This window comes from Rhynchophorus ferrugineus, unplaced genomic scaffold (genome assembly GCF_030347505.1).
Source record: "Rhynchophorus ferrugineus isolate W39M unplaced genomic scaffold, kcgeb_rfMv2 rfM11, whole genome shotgun sequence".
Classification (NCBI taxonomy): Eukaryota; Metazoa; Arthropoda; class Insecta; order Coleoptera; family Curculionidae; genus Rhynchophorus; species Rhynchophorus ferrugineus.
This window is the reverse complement of record NW_027472590.1, coordinates 31420113-31433749: the sequence shown is the minus strand read 5'-3', so window position 1 is coordinate 31433749 and position 13637 is coordinate 31420113. Positions and strand designations below refer to the sequence as shown.

The window sequence follows — 13637 nt, the reverse complement described above, 5'->3', positions numbered from 1 at the left end:
AGTGTAGTGTTATACAATACAGTCTATTGTGGCGTCAAAACGTCGCAATGTTGCCGCATCAATTTTGAGTTTTAGCTCAATTTGGCTTTGATACACAACAAAATTTTAATCTAAATAAAATAATTGAACAAAAATGATATCAAAAATAATATTATTTTAATATTATGGTATATCTAACAACTATAGTTAATTATAAAGCCACAATAGTTTATAGGTTAATATCATAACCTCTTGTCACTATTGCTTTCAAAAATTTTGTATACGTCTGACAACTAGACGACACTGACAGGTTCATTCCTTTACGTGTTAAAACTAATCACACAGCAATGTGTCTCTTTTTACTAGAATATAATGTGAAGGAAAATATTGTCTTATTCTTAAGCGAATTTACAAATTGCGACAGGCAATACATTAAACATCTTGATGACGCATATACAAATAAACTTTGAGTAGACTATATTTGGTATTTGTTAAGGAATACGGACTTGGAAGTTGATTGATATAATAACCAGTAGTTGTATAATGGCATGTCGAGATCTATGATCAAATATTTTTTCTGAATAAAAGAACTATTTAATATTAACCACTAGATGTTCATAAATTCAAAAACTATGCACGTAAACCTGTCACGGATGGCGTCGCGGAAACAATCACTTGAAACTAATATAAATGACCCAATAACCCGACGCAACAGCCTTGGTCTTATCTGTTCGTGATCCAATTTCTATTGTAACGGCGCTAGACTCACCTTTTTCGTCACGATCTCCTTGAACTCCTGCACGTACGTCGGCTTGGATTGTCCCTGCAGGTCGGGCATCGAGCTGCTGATCTGTATCGGGCCCTGCATCGGCGGCGCCTCCTTCGCCTGCTCCTCCGGTTTGGCCAGTTGACCCGTCCTGCTGCACGCCTTCTCTCGCAGCCATTTCCACGTGAAGGAACAGTGGTGGCCTACAGTGGCTAAAATCACTGCTAAGATTGTAATGAAAATTATCGTTACAAGATGGACGGTCTTGATGAACAGAGAAGAAGATGATGGCGTGAACGGGTTGATGGTGGAGAGCGTGGGGGTGGCTTACCTGCTAGCCAATCGGCGTCATCTGAAAAAGTAAAATAATTATGAAGCTGTTGCTTGCATCAATATTAGAATTTTGAAATCTAATGATATTTTTATTGAAACAACTCATATATGGATACTAGTTTACAAAAGTCGATCACAATTTGTAAAGTTAATCATGTTCAGGACAATCACTAGTAATTATTAATTACCAGACTTAGTTTTCTTTAACGGCCGTTAGTAGGACATTAGTAATACTCTTAATTTTGTAAATATTTTGGTGTAAAAGCTGGGGAACTGAAGAAAAAAATTTACTCGTGAAGAACTTATTCAAGAGATTGCATTCAATGGAACAGAAGACTTCTGTAGAAACATCATCAACATATCTCTGTGATATGAGAAAGGGTTTCATTAAGATATTTCCGTTAAATACAGGAAATACGCATCAGGAATCAAGTAATTTTTGTAGGGTACTGTTGGATGGATTAACTGCACTAATGACAAAATTATAGTGGTTCTGATAGACCTGTTGATTCCTTATAGATATAAGAACCCTGTAGGTGCCTTTCCAAAAGTTTGAAATGTGTAACTTTTATTGGAATTGGAAAAAATTAATTTGATTTTACTTGAATTTTTTGTCACAAAATATGATAAGTAATATATAACAAATAATATTAATAGAATATCGCACATATTTTAGCCTTAGTTTAGTATTAATTATTGCCGGCTTGGTTGGCGCAGTGGTAAAGGTGACAGGACGGTCCGCCTACTGTTGCGATAGTCGCGGGTTCGAATTGTGATGGGGCATGGCCGTAAATTTATATTTGTGATTGTCCAAGGCAAGAGTGAAAGATACGACATGGAAAATGATTCCAGTCACGCCACTAACCAGGCTGGGTAAGACCGGATGTCTTCTGGGATGATTTCTAAGTTGGTTAATAACGCCGAGGACCCTGGTTCGGAGCCCACGTTAAACTGTAGGTCCAGTCCAGATGAACCCCTAGTTGTTAAAAGGAGACTTTCATAGAATATAGAGAAAAAGTAAAAAAGTATTAATTATTAATTTTATTCCGCCAGTCCAAGCATTAAATATTTAAAGAAACAGAAACCTTTTTTTTAGCACTACCAATTATATAGAAAATAACTCGAGATATAATTAAACCTATATATTCTTCTGTCATATTGCTTGTAATATAATATTGAAAAGTGACTATTTTAATAAAAAGATCGATAAAGATATTTTTGTATTCGTTAGAAAAAAAACCACAAGGAGACGAGATACTTTCATAAAATATTATACTGTTAGCTAGGCGTTTTTTGTTGTATTAATGGTTTATAAATTGTTGCGATATTAATGAAATTAAGTATTTAATAGTGTTTGATAAATCGCTTTAATGGTAAATGTCTAGTTTCATTAAAACGGTTTTGGAAATTAAGTTGGGATTATTTAGAGGCAGATTATGTAGTACATTTTATTTTCTAGAATATTTTTCAAACTTTGAATTTATTTATAAACAAACACTTGATTAGGTGTTTGCATGTATTTTGAACAGGAATATTAATTGATATCAAGTGTCAAATGTTAAATAACCTAACCTAACCTAATTGTTCGATGGTTTGATTTGTCATTGTCATTATTTTGTTGCTTGATATGAAGAAAATTTGCTGCCAAATATAATATGTTGTGACTCATCAATAACTTATTTGTATCTAAAATTTGTGGTATATAAAATAATGAATGTATAATATATAATATAAAACTAAGTGATTCCACAAATCTGTTGAAACTAAGATAAGTCTAAGAAGGCCATCAAAAGAGTCTTTGGTGAAATCACCAATTTTTAATGTGACCACTGATCTTTACTCAAACAGACATAAGTCTTTTTTTTAATAAATAGAGAATAAAGAAAATAGAATATATTGTAACAAAACGTCATATACATAGAAAACTTGAAGGAAGAATTCTTGCCATCAGAATTTACAAGGGAAAAATAACTTACAAGAGAAGAAAAATGTAGTAATTCCCCATAAGTTCAACCCAAAATTATCAATTGTTAATCCAAAACTATTGTTAATCTACTAGAACGTCAAATATTCAATATTATTATATGATTTCAGTTATATAATATAAGCATGCTGACATGTAGAAGATCACTTCAGTAGGTAATCTACTGTACAACTTATAATCTAAATCTTATTCTTGATACTATTCTAACTTATTTTAAAGTATATCCTAACTTATTCTAAATCTCACTCTATGTGTCTATTAATCAGTTCGTATGGTAGTTTGCGTTTGATCCTAAGCACGTCACTGTCATGGCGCATAATTAACTGTTTGGCGAGTGCATTGGGATGCACTAATAATCTTTCGGAGTACTTCGCGCTAATACCCGAATCACACTCGTTATGGGTTCTATGGGAATATCGCGCTGAATCAGTTTGTTGGACACATAATATGGGGCATCGATGATGACTCGCAACACTTTATTCTGAAACCTCTGGAGGATATCTATTTTAGATTTGCTAGTAGTACCCCACAATTCAATACCATAGGTCTAAATAGGCCTAAAAGTATTGATTTATACAGTAAAACCTTGTTATCAGCCAGTATATTGGGTTTAGTTTAACCCCAAGTTGTACGTTTTGTCGTTATATGTTTTCCCATGTCAAACGTCGATTGAAAGGTATTCCCAGATAGTTAACGCAGTCTGCTTACGGAAGTTCAAGATTATTCAATTTTACTGAGGGACATATTCTTCTACAAAGGCTGAATGTCACATGGGTAGATATTGTCTTATTGGCTTTGATACGCCACGTTTTCAACCACAATTCGACTTTGTTAAGATGAAGTTGGAGGTTTCTTGTGGCTGATATTGGATCCTCGTGTGATGATAAAATCGCTGTAACGTCAGCATATGTTGTAACAGTAGTGTAGGTAGGTCAGCTGTATACAATAGATTAACAATGGGCGAAGAACACTGCCCTGCGTAACACCCGAATATATTTGGTGTAAGTCAGAGTATTCCTCACCCTGTTTGACAATAAAATATCTGTCTGTGAGGTATGATTGCTTACCATGCGGCCTCTATTATAGATTTTACTATATGTTTTGGTGGTATTTCTGTGTCTTTTTCTGTTTTCGGAGGTAAATTTGGAGATATTAAACTATCTAATTTCTTTCTAAATAATGGCCAGTTAGTTTTGGTATTATACGAAGAATGTGGTTTTGTTTTATTGAGAATATTTGAGTTCATTGTCATAATAACTGGGGAGTGATCAGATGATAGATCGAAGCATGAGTCAACTTTAGACGTTTTGGTGCCAATATTTTTTGTAATAGATCGGGAATTTTATTTCTATCCGACGGCCAATATGTTGGCTCACCAGTAGAAATATCCTGTAAGTTATGTGCCTTCATTGTTTTAACCAATTATCTGCCTTTTGCTGTTATTAAACCATTTAAATAATATTTATTTTTAATCTTTTATTATATGGAATAAAGTCTAGTGCTAAAGTCTAGTGAATTATAACGTTACAGTTACCTTTTCATATTATATGCATTCATTTTGCTTGATGGACTACATTAATGTACAACCAATATTCATGTGGTTTTAGCCCTTGTTGATAAAAATACAGCGTAGGATAAGCTCGTTACTCGTCATATAATTATTGTGCTGTTACAGATTTATGAAACATTAGAAATTGCCTCACGATTAGCGCCAGTAATATATTTTGTAGCTTGTAGAGAGAATGTAGAGCTTGTGATGGATGTAGAATGGATATGAAAGAAAATAAAGAATCACTGAAGTTAAATCGCTTTGTAATGTCTGACATTAATACAATATACATTTTTCTTAGAAAAGTTGCTAAAGATCATCGATCAAAACGACACAAATATCATTGATTAATGTTCACTATGAATAATATTACCTAATTACCTTTTTCCCTATCTCATTATTATTTATATGGTAAATTTATTAAAGGATAATAGTGTTTGTGTATGACGATAACGTAATGTAAAATAATGATGATATAAATTACATTACGGTTACAATATATTAAGCGATACTTCACTATGACAGTTTGGTTATGTACGACATCGTATTTAGTATATTTGTTTCAATAACAATATTATTGACGGTAACATAAGCTTTTGTCGATATTTGTTAATGTTATGATTCTATATTTTATATATTTTATAGCATGTTGTGTTAGAGACAATTAAGAAGAATTAGCCGAAAAGTTTTAACCTTTACCGAATGGTCTTGATTTTGCCCGGTGTGATTCCGTTTGCTCCAGTTTATGCAAAACTCTCTTGATGATGTAAAACAACATTCAAAAGAGCAAAAATCACTTCGTTCAGATTTCTTGGTTTAGCCTAGAAATCTTATAGGCTCTGTTTCTACTTAAAAGCAAAAAGTTAAAATTCGCTCAAAACGCATTAACATATATTTTAGTCATTCTTTCTTCTTTATATATTTATATATATATATATATATATATATATATATATATATATATATATATATACTTATAACTAAAGCACTAAGTACCTTGAAGTCTTAAAATTTAAATTTATGAAAATATTACATTTGTAAACAAAAATTTTCACTAGTTCAATACCAAAATATAAAAGACAACCCTCACTCTATTAGTAAAAGACTTTTGAATGATATTCGAAATTTAACTTTTTCAGTTTCTAAAGAAACTAGTTAAGACGAGAACTATTTTTATTTCCATTTTTGTTTCATATATGCCACAACAGCAATATGTATATTGCTTAAATAATACAGGTTCTACATATAAAAGTGATTATTATACTTAGATAAATGGATCAAACCAAACAATCTTCGTGTTACATGCGAAATAAGAATTACAATGGAAAACCGATGTTGAAAAAAGGCATTCTAAAAGATATATTCATAATATTTGTAAGGTATTTCTCATAGTTTCTTGTACTTTGGGTGGAAAAAAGAAAGGGAACAGAAAACGGATAAGATGTGTTTTTTTCCTTTTTAGAAAGAACGTCAAATGTTTCCAGTTTTGTACTTAACATTTTTGGTTGGAAGAGTTTGGTATTCTGCTTCTGACGTTTGATGGCAAGGCGTAATGAAGATCGGTTTGTTAATTTCAAAATTAGAGTTTAAATGGAACATCAGCCCTGTTTAGACATAAACAGCTCGAATATAAATTGGTGTAAAATTATAATATCTAGTCGAAAATAATCGATAATAATTTTAGTTTTACGGTTTTATAAGATTGTTTCTGATGATTGGTCATATTTTCTTTCACTCATTGAACACTTGTCTTTGCTTCCTCTAGTAAGTTTCTAATTACATGTGTCCGAACATTTTCAACTTTCTGAAACACTTTTTCTCTTTAATGAAAAAAACCATAATGAATGCATAGTTGAAACTAGTCACTATTTTTTCACTTAGCTATGGTGTTTGTAGGGAAAGTTATACGTCAATTTTAGGAACTAACAGCAAACAAGTCTAAGAACGATATAGAAGCTACGATTTTGTTCTTAGTTGGATAATATCAAAGATTTAAGATGCAGAAATTCATGTTCTACTAAGCTAGATGAGAACTTCTTAAAAATAAAGTTGTTAGTAATTGTTCAAACAGATCTTTCCAAGCAACATAGATCAACGTATGATAATATTGATCATACAAGAAAGAAGATCATTTTGTGTAAAGTTACCAGTTATAATAAAAAATCATGTTTGTTATGAGAATCTCAAAAAATATGTGCCAAAAAAACTGACTCTAAGACTTTCCACATCACCCCTTTAGAATGTTATTAGAATACTGGTGGTACCCAGAGTAAGTCCTCATTTATCTACAATTTCCCTTTATCAGTTAAATATATTTTTGAATATTCTAATGTCTCTTTTATACCAACGAGAGTTTAACGAGGCCTCCGAACCACGGTTCTCGGCATTAAGCCTACCGACTAGCCAGTGACCAACTTAGATACCTTCTCAGGAGACATCCGGTCTTACCCAGCCTGGTAACTGGCGTGACTGGGATGATTATTCCTTGACGGATTTTCCACTGTTGCCCAAAGATATCGACAATTATAATAAGAAACATAAAGTACATCCATGCCCCAGCGGAGGACCGTCCTTTTAAATCATAAAAATATTTAAGTAAAATTATAGCTATAAACTATAATATATTAATGAATCATTGACCAGAAAATATATAGTTTTATCGATCACGAAATTAATCTAGTTTGAAATTAGCTAAAGTTAGAGCAGAAGAAGCAGATAGCGTAATATTAAAATTTTAAACTGTGAAGTTTTATGATATTGGCGTAGATACGACTATTTTTTAGTTTTGATAAATTAAAAGATTTCATTTAGCCACAATGAGGAAAAATAATTCACGAAAAGTTAGTTTTAGTTTTCAAATTAATTTTGATATGGCTAAGAGAGAATATTATTTAAGTTTTACATACAATCTGTCTCCATAATATTCTCTGCCTGTTTCTTAAATCATTGTTATCATAAAAGGTAACGCCCACCTCGTAAGAAAATCCAAAAATTTAATAATGAAGGAAATATATATTGGTATAAGAATTTGAATATTCATACACTAGAGGGGGAAGCTTATTGGTAGAAAATGTTGATGAAGGTAAGAAGATAAGGGATGGTATCCGATGACACTGTTAATTATATCCTTACTTTCATCCTAGAAAATCATGACTTATATGGTTTGAGTACAAATATTTCCTCTAATGTGTTTATTTATCCGAATTTATCCCATATTTAGTCTGTAGATAAAATTGTTCATAATCGCTTATCTGCCAATGCTTCACAGGTTTGAGTGACATTTACTATTACAGAACAGATCTGTAATTGAATTTTGTAGTAAAATCATCAGTATATTGACAACTGTCAATATACTGAGGTAACTACCTTCCCTGGCAGCATGCTAAAATGTGTTTTTGAAACATTTCATCAATTAAAAGCTTAAGCCTAACTCCTACATCATCAGGTTTCATTCATACATTGCATATGTGTGATGAACAACAAGCCTATCTAAAGTGGCTGTAATCTCACAGCTCCTTCATATATTTTCTCTAAGATGCATTATCACATTAGTAGCGTAAGGGTTAAATAACTGTGTTCCTGAAGTCGTGGAATACTCTTGACAGCTCACAAATAACTTATTTTATCATCAGTTCTTAGAACATCAGTTCTTAGAACATCAGTTCTTTAACATCAGTTCTTAGAATCTGTAACATTCAGTTCTTAGAATATAGTTCTTTTGGTTTCGACAAAATTAACAAAGAATATCTTTGTCACTTAAATGGAACGCTTATACTTGATGACATCACCATAATAGATTGATATTAACTGAAATTGGTTCATATAAATAAAGTGTTTAAGGAAATCTGACTCAAATTTATTTTACAATTGATTTTAATTTTTGTAGATACCTAAAAGTGTTTCCTATTTTAACTGAAGTTGTAACACATCAAATGGATGAATAAAACCATTTCTCAAAATTTACAGTTTTCATATTCTATAAAATTATAAAATATAAATATTCATGATTCAAACAAGTAGTTAACAAATAATGAACTAGTTAGTACTATTACCTACTTACTTATTCATAACCAATAAGTATAATACATTTGATTAACTAATATTAGATTCTAGTTTAATTATAATCAAATTAACCATAAACTTGCGGAATAAGAAAATTAGTATCAAGTTTGTTAATATCAATTAGCTTTACAGCATTATAGAGGCAAAACTTTGGCTGTAACTGTGAGAAAGGTAGTAATTTTAGTAAATATGGAAAGTTAAATTTAAATTAAAAGTGGATAATCGACATATAAAACTGAGTAACTGTTCTGCTAAAAAATGTAGTTTATCGTAACAGCAATTTTTTTGCGTTAGTTAAAGCAAAATTAACACTAATTGATATCATATTGCTCTACGAAACATATAAGAACAAGCACGATCAATGAGTTCTTCCAACTTCAACGTAAAATTCGCAATTTTGATAACATGAACAAGAATCGCGAAAAAAAGCTAATAAAAATTTAGTTAGATGAATTGGATATGTTATTAGAGCAAAGTTCAAACTCATGAAGAATTTTTGATATAGCTAAAAGTAGCAAATAGGACTTTCTGTATAATCTAATTTTGTGTCCAACATAAAATTTTAAATTATTATTTCATATGATAATATTTTTGTTTGATTTGAATAAGCGCAACCAAAAAAAATAAAATATTCCTAAAGATTAAATGTTCAATAAATTTAGTTAAATACTATATCGATGATAATACTGTTAATTATAACGTTTTATATATAATGCAGCAACATTTATTTAGATTCTATTTATTATATATTATATATATTTTCGATTTATTTAGTTTTAGTTACTATATCTCATAACAGCTACTAGTTATAGTATTTAGTTTAACCACAAACAGTCAACAATGTGCTGCAAAATTGAACTAATAAAGTGGCTCAATTACTAAACTACTGGAAGCACCCATTTCGCTGATGCTATATTGCATAAATAATCGGAGAAGAGAGTACCTCTTCTCAAATAAAACAATAATCATTTAAAAATCATTACAAGCATTGTTGCGATAGCACTGCTAAATAGAAAACATGAAATGCAGAAAATATTAAAATTGTGTTTATTCAATTACATTGATTTTGAAATTATTTTCAAAATATATGAATCAGTATTCTCTAAGTATAATATTTACTAACTTTAATAAAACAATTCATTACTATACATATAGTATTCTACACAATTGTTTATTGCCCTTTTAAATATCTTTGTGTAGGATTTAAAGTTTTTAATGTATTCAAAAACTTATTATAATTTTATGCAATAAATTAATGACATATTAATTTTGTGATGCGATATTAGCTCTTACATTGTTTTGAATAGATTTTTATATATTTTACAAATGTCGTAGTTTTCTTTACATTCTAAATTTTAGTAAAATTTAAAAAATATATTTTATCCAAGTCATAATTTATGGACGTATGATTGACATTTTATATTGTTTTAGCTATGTCTCAATTTAAATTAAGGTTACTGTTTATTAATCAATTAGCCTTTTTGCATTTTTTATATATACCATGTAGGTTTCATATTGGTATTACAAATATGCTCTTTAAAAATAGTTTTGATTTGAATAACATCCATTATCTATAATATCTTTTACTCTTAGATGCTTAGGTGTTTTTCGATATATTATTTAAATTTAAATAGTTTTTACTTTTTTTTGTTCGATGCTTAATTAATATTAATAAATACTTGGTTCTCAAATGTAACTTAGTATAAATAATTATAGCATCTTTAGGTTCGAAATGTTAATTTTTCTCCAATTTTATCATCTCCATCTGTATTTTCTGTTTATATCATGACAAAATATACAAAGGGGGTTCGACTAAAATTCATAATAATAAATCAAATTTGTAGGTAGCTTAAGACAATTTTTATATATGGCAATTAATTAACAAACTAACATAATAAATAAATAAAATGTAGCACTTCGCTAAGTTCGTACAAAATTTTGAAATGTTTCTTTTTGTTAAATTTTACCATTGTTATTGATATAGAAACTTTTTGATGCGTATATTTATTGTATTAATTTTAATAATATACTGTTTTCCGGTAGTTCGGGTTGCCTATGTTGTATATTAGAAATCTTCACAATTTGGCATAATTAGCAAGAGTATGATAGTCACTTATTTATTGTTACGAAATTAAGAAATTATTATAGATTTTGTGGTTCGGATTAAAATGATGATAATAAATAATATTTGTAGAATATTATTGAAGAATTATTGTAGAATAATATTGGTAGAAAATTGAAAATAATATATGATAATTAATAAACTCACTTAATATATTAATAAATTGAAGGTTCCAAAGGTTTCTTTACTTGAATTTTGTAATTGTTTTTGATATGGAAATTTCTTTGGACGAATATGTATTATATTAGTTGTATGAATGTAGTGTACATGTATATTTTTGAGTGGTTTAGGTTGTATGTTTGTAATTTTAATAATTTAGCATAATTAGTAAAAATATGATGGCCTTTTATTTATTGCTTCGAAACTTAGAAATTATTATATATTTTAATATTGATTGTTTTGATAAATTAATAATTATTTAGCTGTGTGTTTACATAATAATAAAGATAATAACTAACAAACTTTGTTTACATTATAAACTACTATTATTGATAAGATGTTTATGAAAAAGTTTAGAAGCAACATTATACGTGCTCAGTGATGAAATAGGAAAAATATCGAATATTCAGACTTACTTTGTTCGGTTTCTTCTTCCTCGTTCGTATAGAAAGTTTTCCCGCTCCTGAGATCGTCCACTGGAGCGACCCGCGTATTCACCGATGTGGCGAACATCGCAAACTATACTAAATTCGTTGTCGGTGCGTTTGCGGCCGCGGAATTGCACATCGGCGTGACGTAGCCTGTTCTCCGGCTTGCTATTGGTCGAGTTCAATGTCAGTACCTCGGTTCGCGTCGCTTCTGCCGTTCGGGCCGACGGCTGGGTTAAGGACAAGCAACAAGGTGTAGGGTAGGTGATCAGAGACTGCCGCTGCGGCCGCCACCTCAAACTCTCGCTCCTGCGGCATCGATGTGGCCGTTCGCGATGCAACTGGATGCGGTCTTGCGGTGTCGAATAGTATTTACGCTGCTGGAATATAATGAATAGCTATCTGACATAGTTCTTGAGGAGCTTGCATTAAACGTGTCTTCTTTGTATGTATGAAAATCAATTGCCGTCCGTTAGTCTCGCTAAACCTCAAGAACGGCTGGATCGACTTGATTAATTTTAGTTTTGCCATACTTGCAGATATCTAGGGGAGATATATATGGTTAGAAAATATAGAATAATTGTTAGGAATATAGTAAAAATAATAATTTTGTTTTAAATACCAAGTGTCACTCTCACTGTAATTTAACACTAAAGATACTTTTACCATTTACCATTTTACATTATATTACATCTATTATTAATTATTAGTTTTAATGTTAACTAGCGACCCGCCCCGGCTTCGCACGGGTGCAATGCTGATACTAAATTAAATACACTACAGAAAAAATATGAACGTTGTATATAAAAACATAGCGGCCCGCTCCGACTTTGCACGGGCATAAAATATATATGCCTATGTCACTCAATGAAAACATGATTAAAATCGATCCAGTATTTTTGGTTCATTCATTACTGCCCTTGGTCTGCACGCATTAAATTTGGAGTAAAACAATTCCTCTTTCCCTATACTTACTATGAAGATTTCCTGCTATCTTTGGAATATCTAAATTCATACAATTTTTATTACATTACACATTTTTAAACGCAAATTTTAAATTTGTAATATCTCCGAAAATATTTGTTTAATTTACATGCTGTAAGGAACCATATTGATCTATATTAATTGCACACTGTATTTAAGGTACTTAATTCGATAAGGATTAATGCCGTATTGCTTAAAATAGCTTCGTAAATAAGCCATTTTCTCACGTAAAATGTAAACAATAAAAATGGTTTATGTGGGTTATCCCTAAAAGATAAACATATACCATCGCCGGACTTTTTTGTAGACCTTTTTATGGTGTACAATACTGTAGTACATTAATTTGATCTAACTCGTAGGGTTAGGCAGCGTTTTTGCTAATTGCTAAATAAGCCTAAAAAAATAGGTTAATTTACGGCATCACGTTAGAAACCTCTAAAATTAGCAATGTTGCCTTAGCATATTATGCATGTATAATACATATAAACCTTCCTCTTGAATCACTCTATCTATTGAAAAAAACCGCATCAAAATCCGGTGCGTAGTTTTAAAGATTTAAGCGCACATAGGGATATAGGGACAGAAAAGGCGACTTTGTTTTATACTATGTAGTGATCATGCCAATGAGAAGACGACCTCAGTTGTTTTGTTAAAGTCAATCAAATGCGTGACGAGATACCTCACATTCTACCCGAACTGATGACCAGAGAGAGAGAAAAAAAGAGTCGAGGTGGTATGTTATGTTTGAGAGTAGCTAGAAATGAAGTGGACAAAATTATAATATAACGAGTTAGTGTACATCAAACGCAATAGCACGACACAATAAAATTGAGCCATTCCTCAGATGGATTTCTCCTGTGTCTAGAAACGAACAGCATTCTACTCCGATCTGAAAATGAATATTAGTGCAAAATGTTAAGGGTTTTGATTAGTACTACATACATACATTGGTTAATAATACATAACAACATAACATATCTGTGAAGAATAATATTAATTATTATGATGTTGACTCCCCATTTACTTTTGAGAGAGCTGCTTACTCTCGGAATAGATTGACAGAGTATTAGGAAATTCACTCAACGTATGTTATCCATATAATTGCTTCTATTCTCTGTCCTAATACTCAACATAACGGTTCGATTATGTTAATGTCTGGCGATTGTGGTGACTAACGGAGAGGTTAGATGATATTCTAGTGCTTTCTAAACCAAGAAACCTTTCTGGCTGTATGAATGGGAACATGCTGGTCACTGTAAGAACTACATCAT

At 30.9% G+C, this 13637-nt stretch overlaps 1 protein-coding gene across 3 annotated transcripts in view; it reads right to left on the bottom strand.

The window, feature by feature from the left end:
• Window positions 1-11617, bottom strand: part of LOC143204512 (synaptotagmin-10) — a 93101-nt gene extending 81484 nt beyond the window's left edge. The window contains exons 1-3 of one of the 3 annotated variants that reach the window (XM_076417072.1): window positions 11371-11617; window positions 1077-1097; window positions 749-966 (exon numbers count right to left, since the gene is read on the bottom strand). In XM_076417072.1, coding sequence (XP_076273187.1) covers window positions 749-966; window positions 1077-1097; window positions 11371-11467 — 336 coding nt within the window. In that variant the 5' untranslated portion in view covers window positions 11468-11617. Of the gene's footprint in view, window positions 1-748; window positions 970-1076; window positions 1098-11370 lie in introns of all 3 variants that reach the window. The other 2 variants (XM_076417073.1, XM_076417070.1) reach the window with 2 other exon arrangements.
• Between the last annotated feature and the right edge of the window lie 2020 nt (window positions 11618-13637).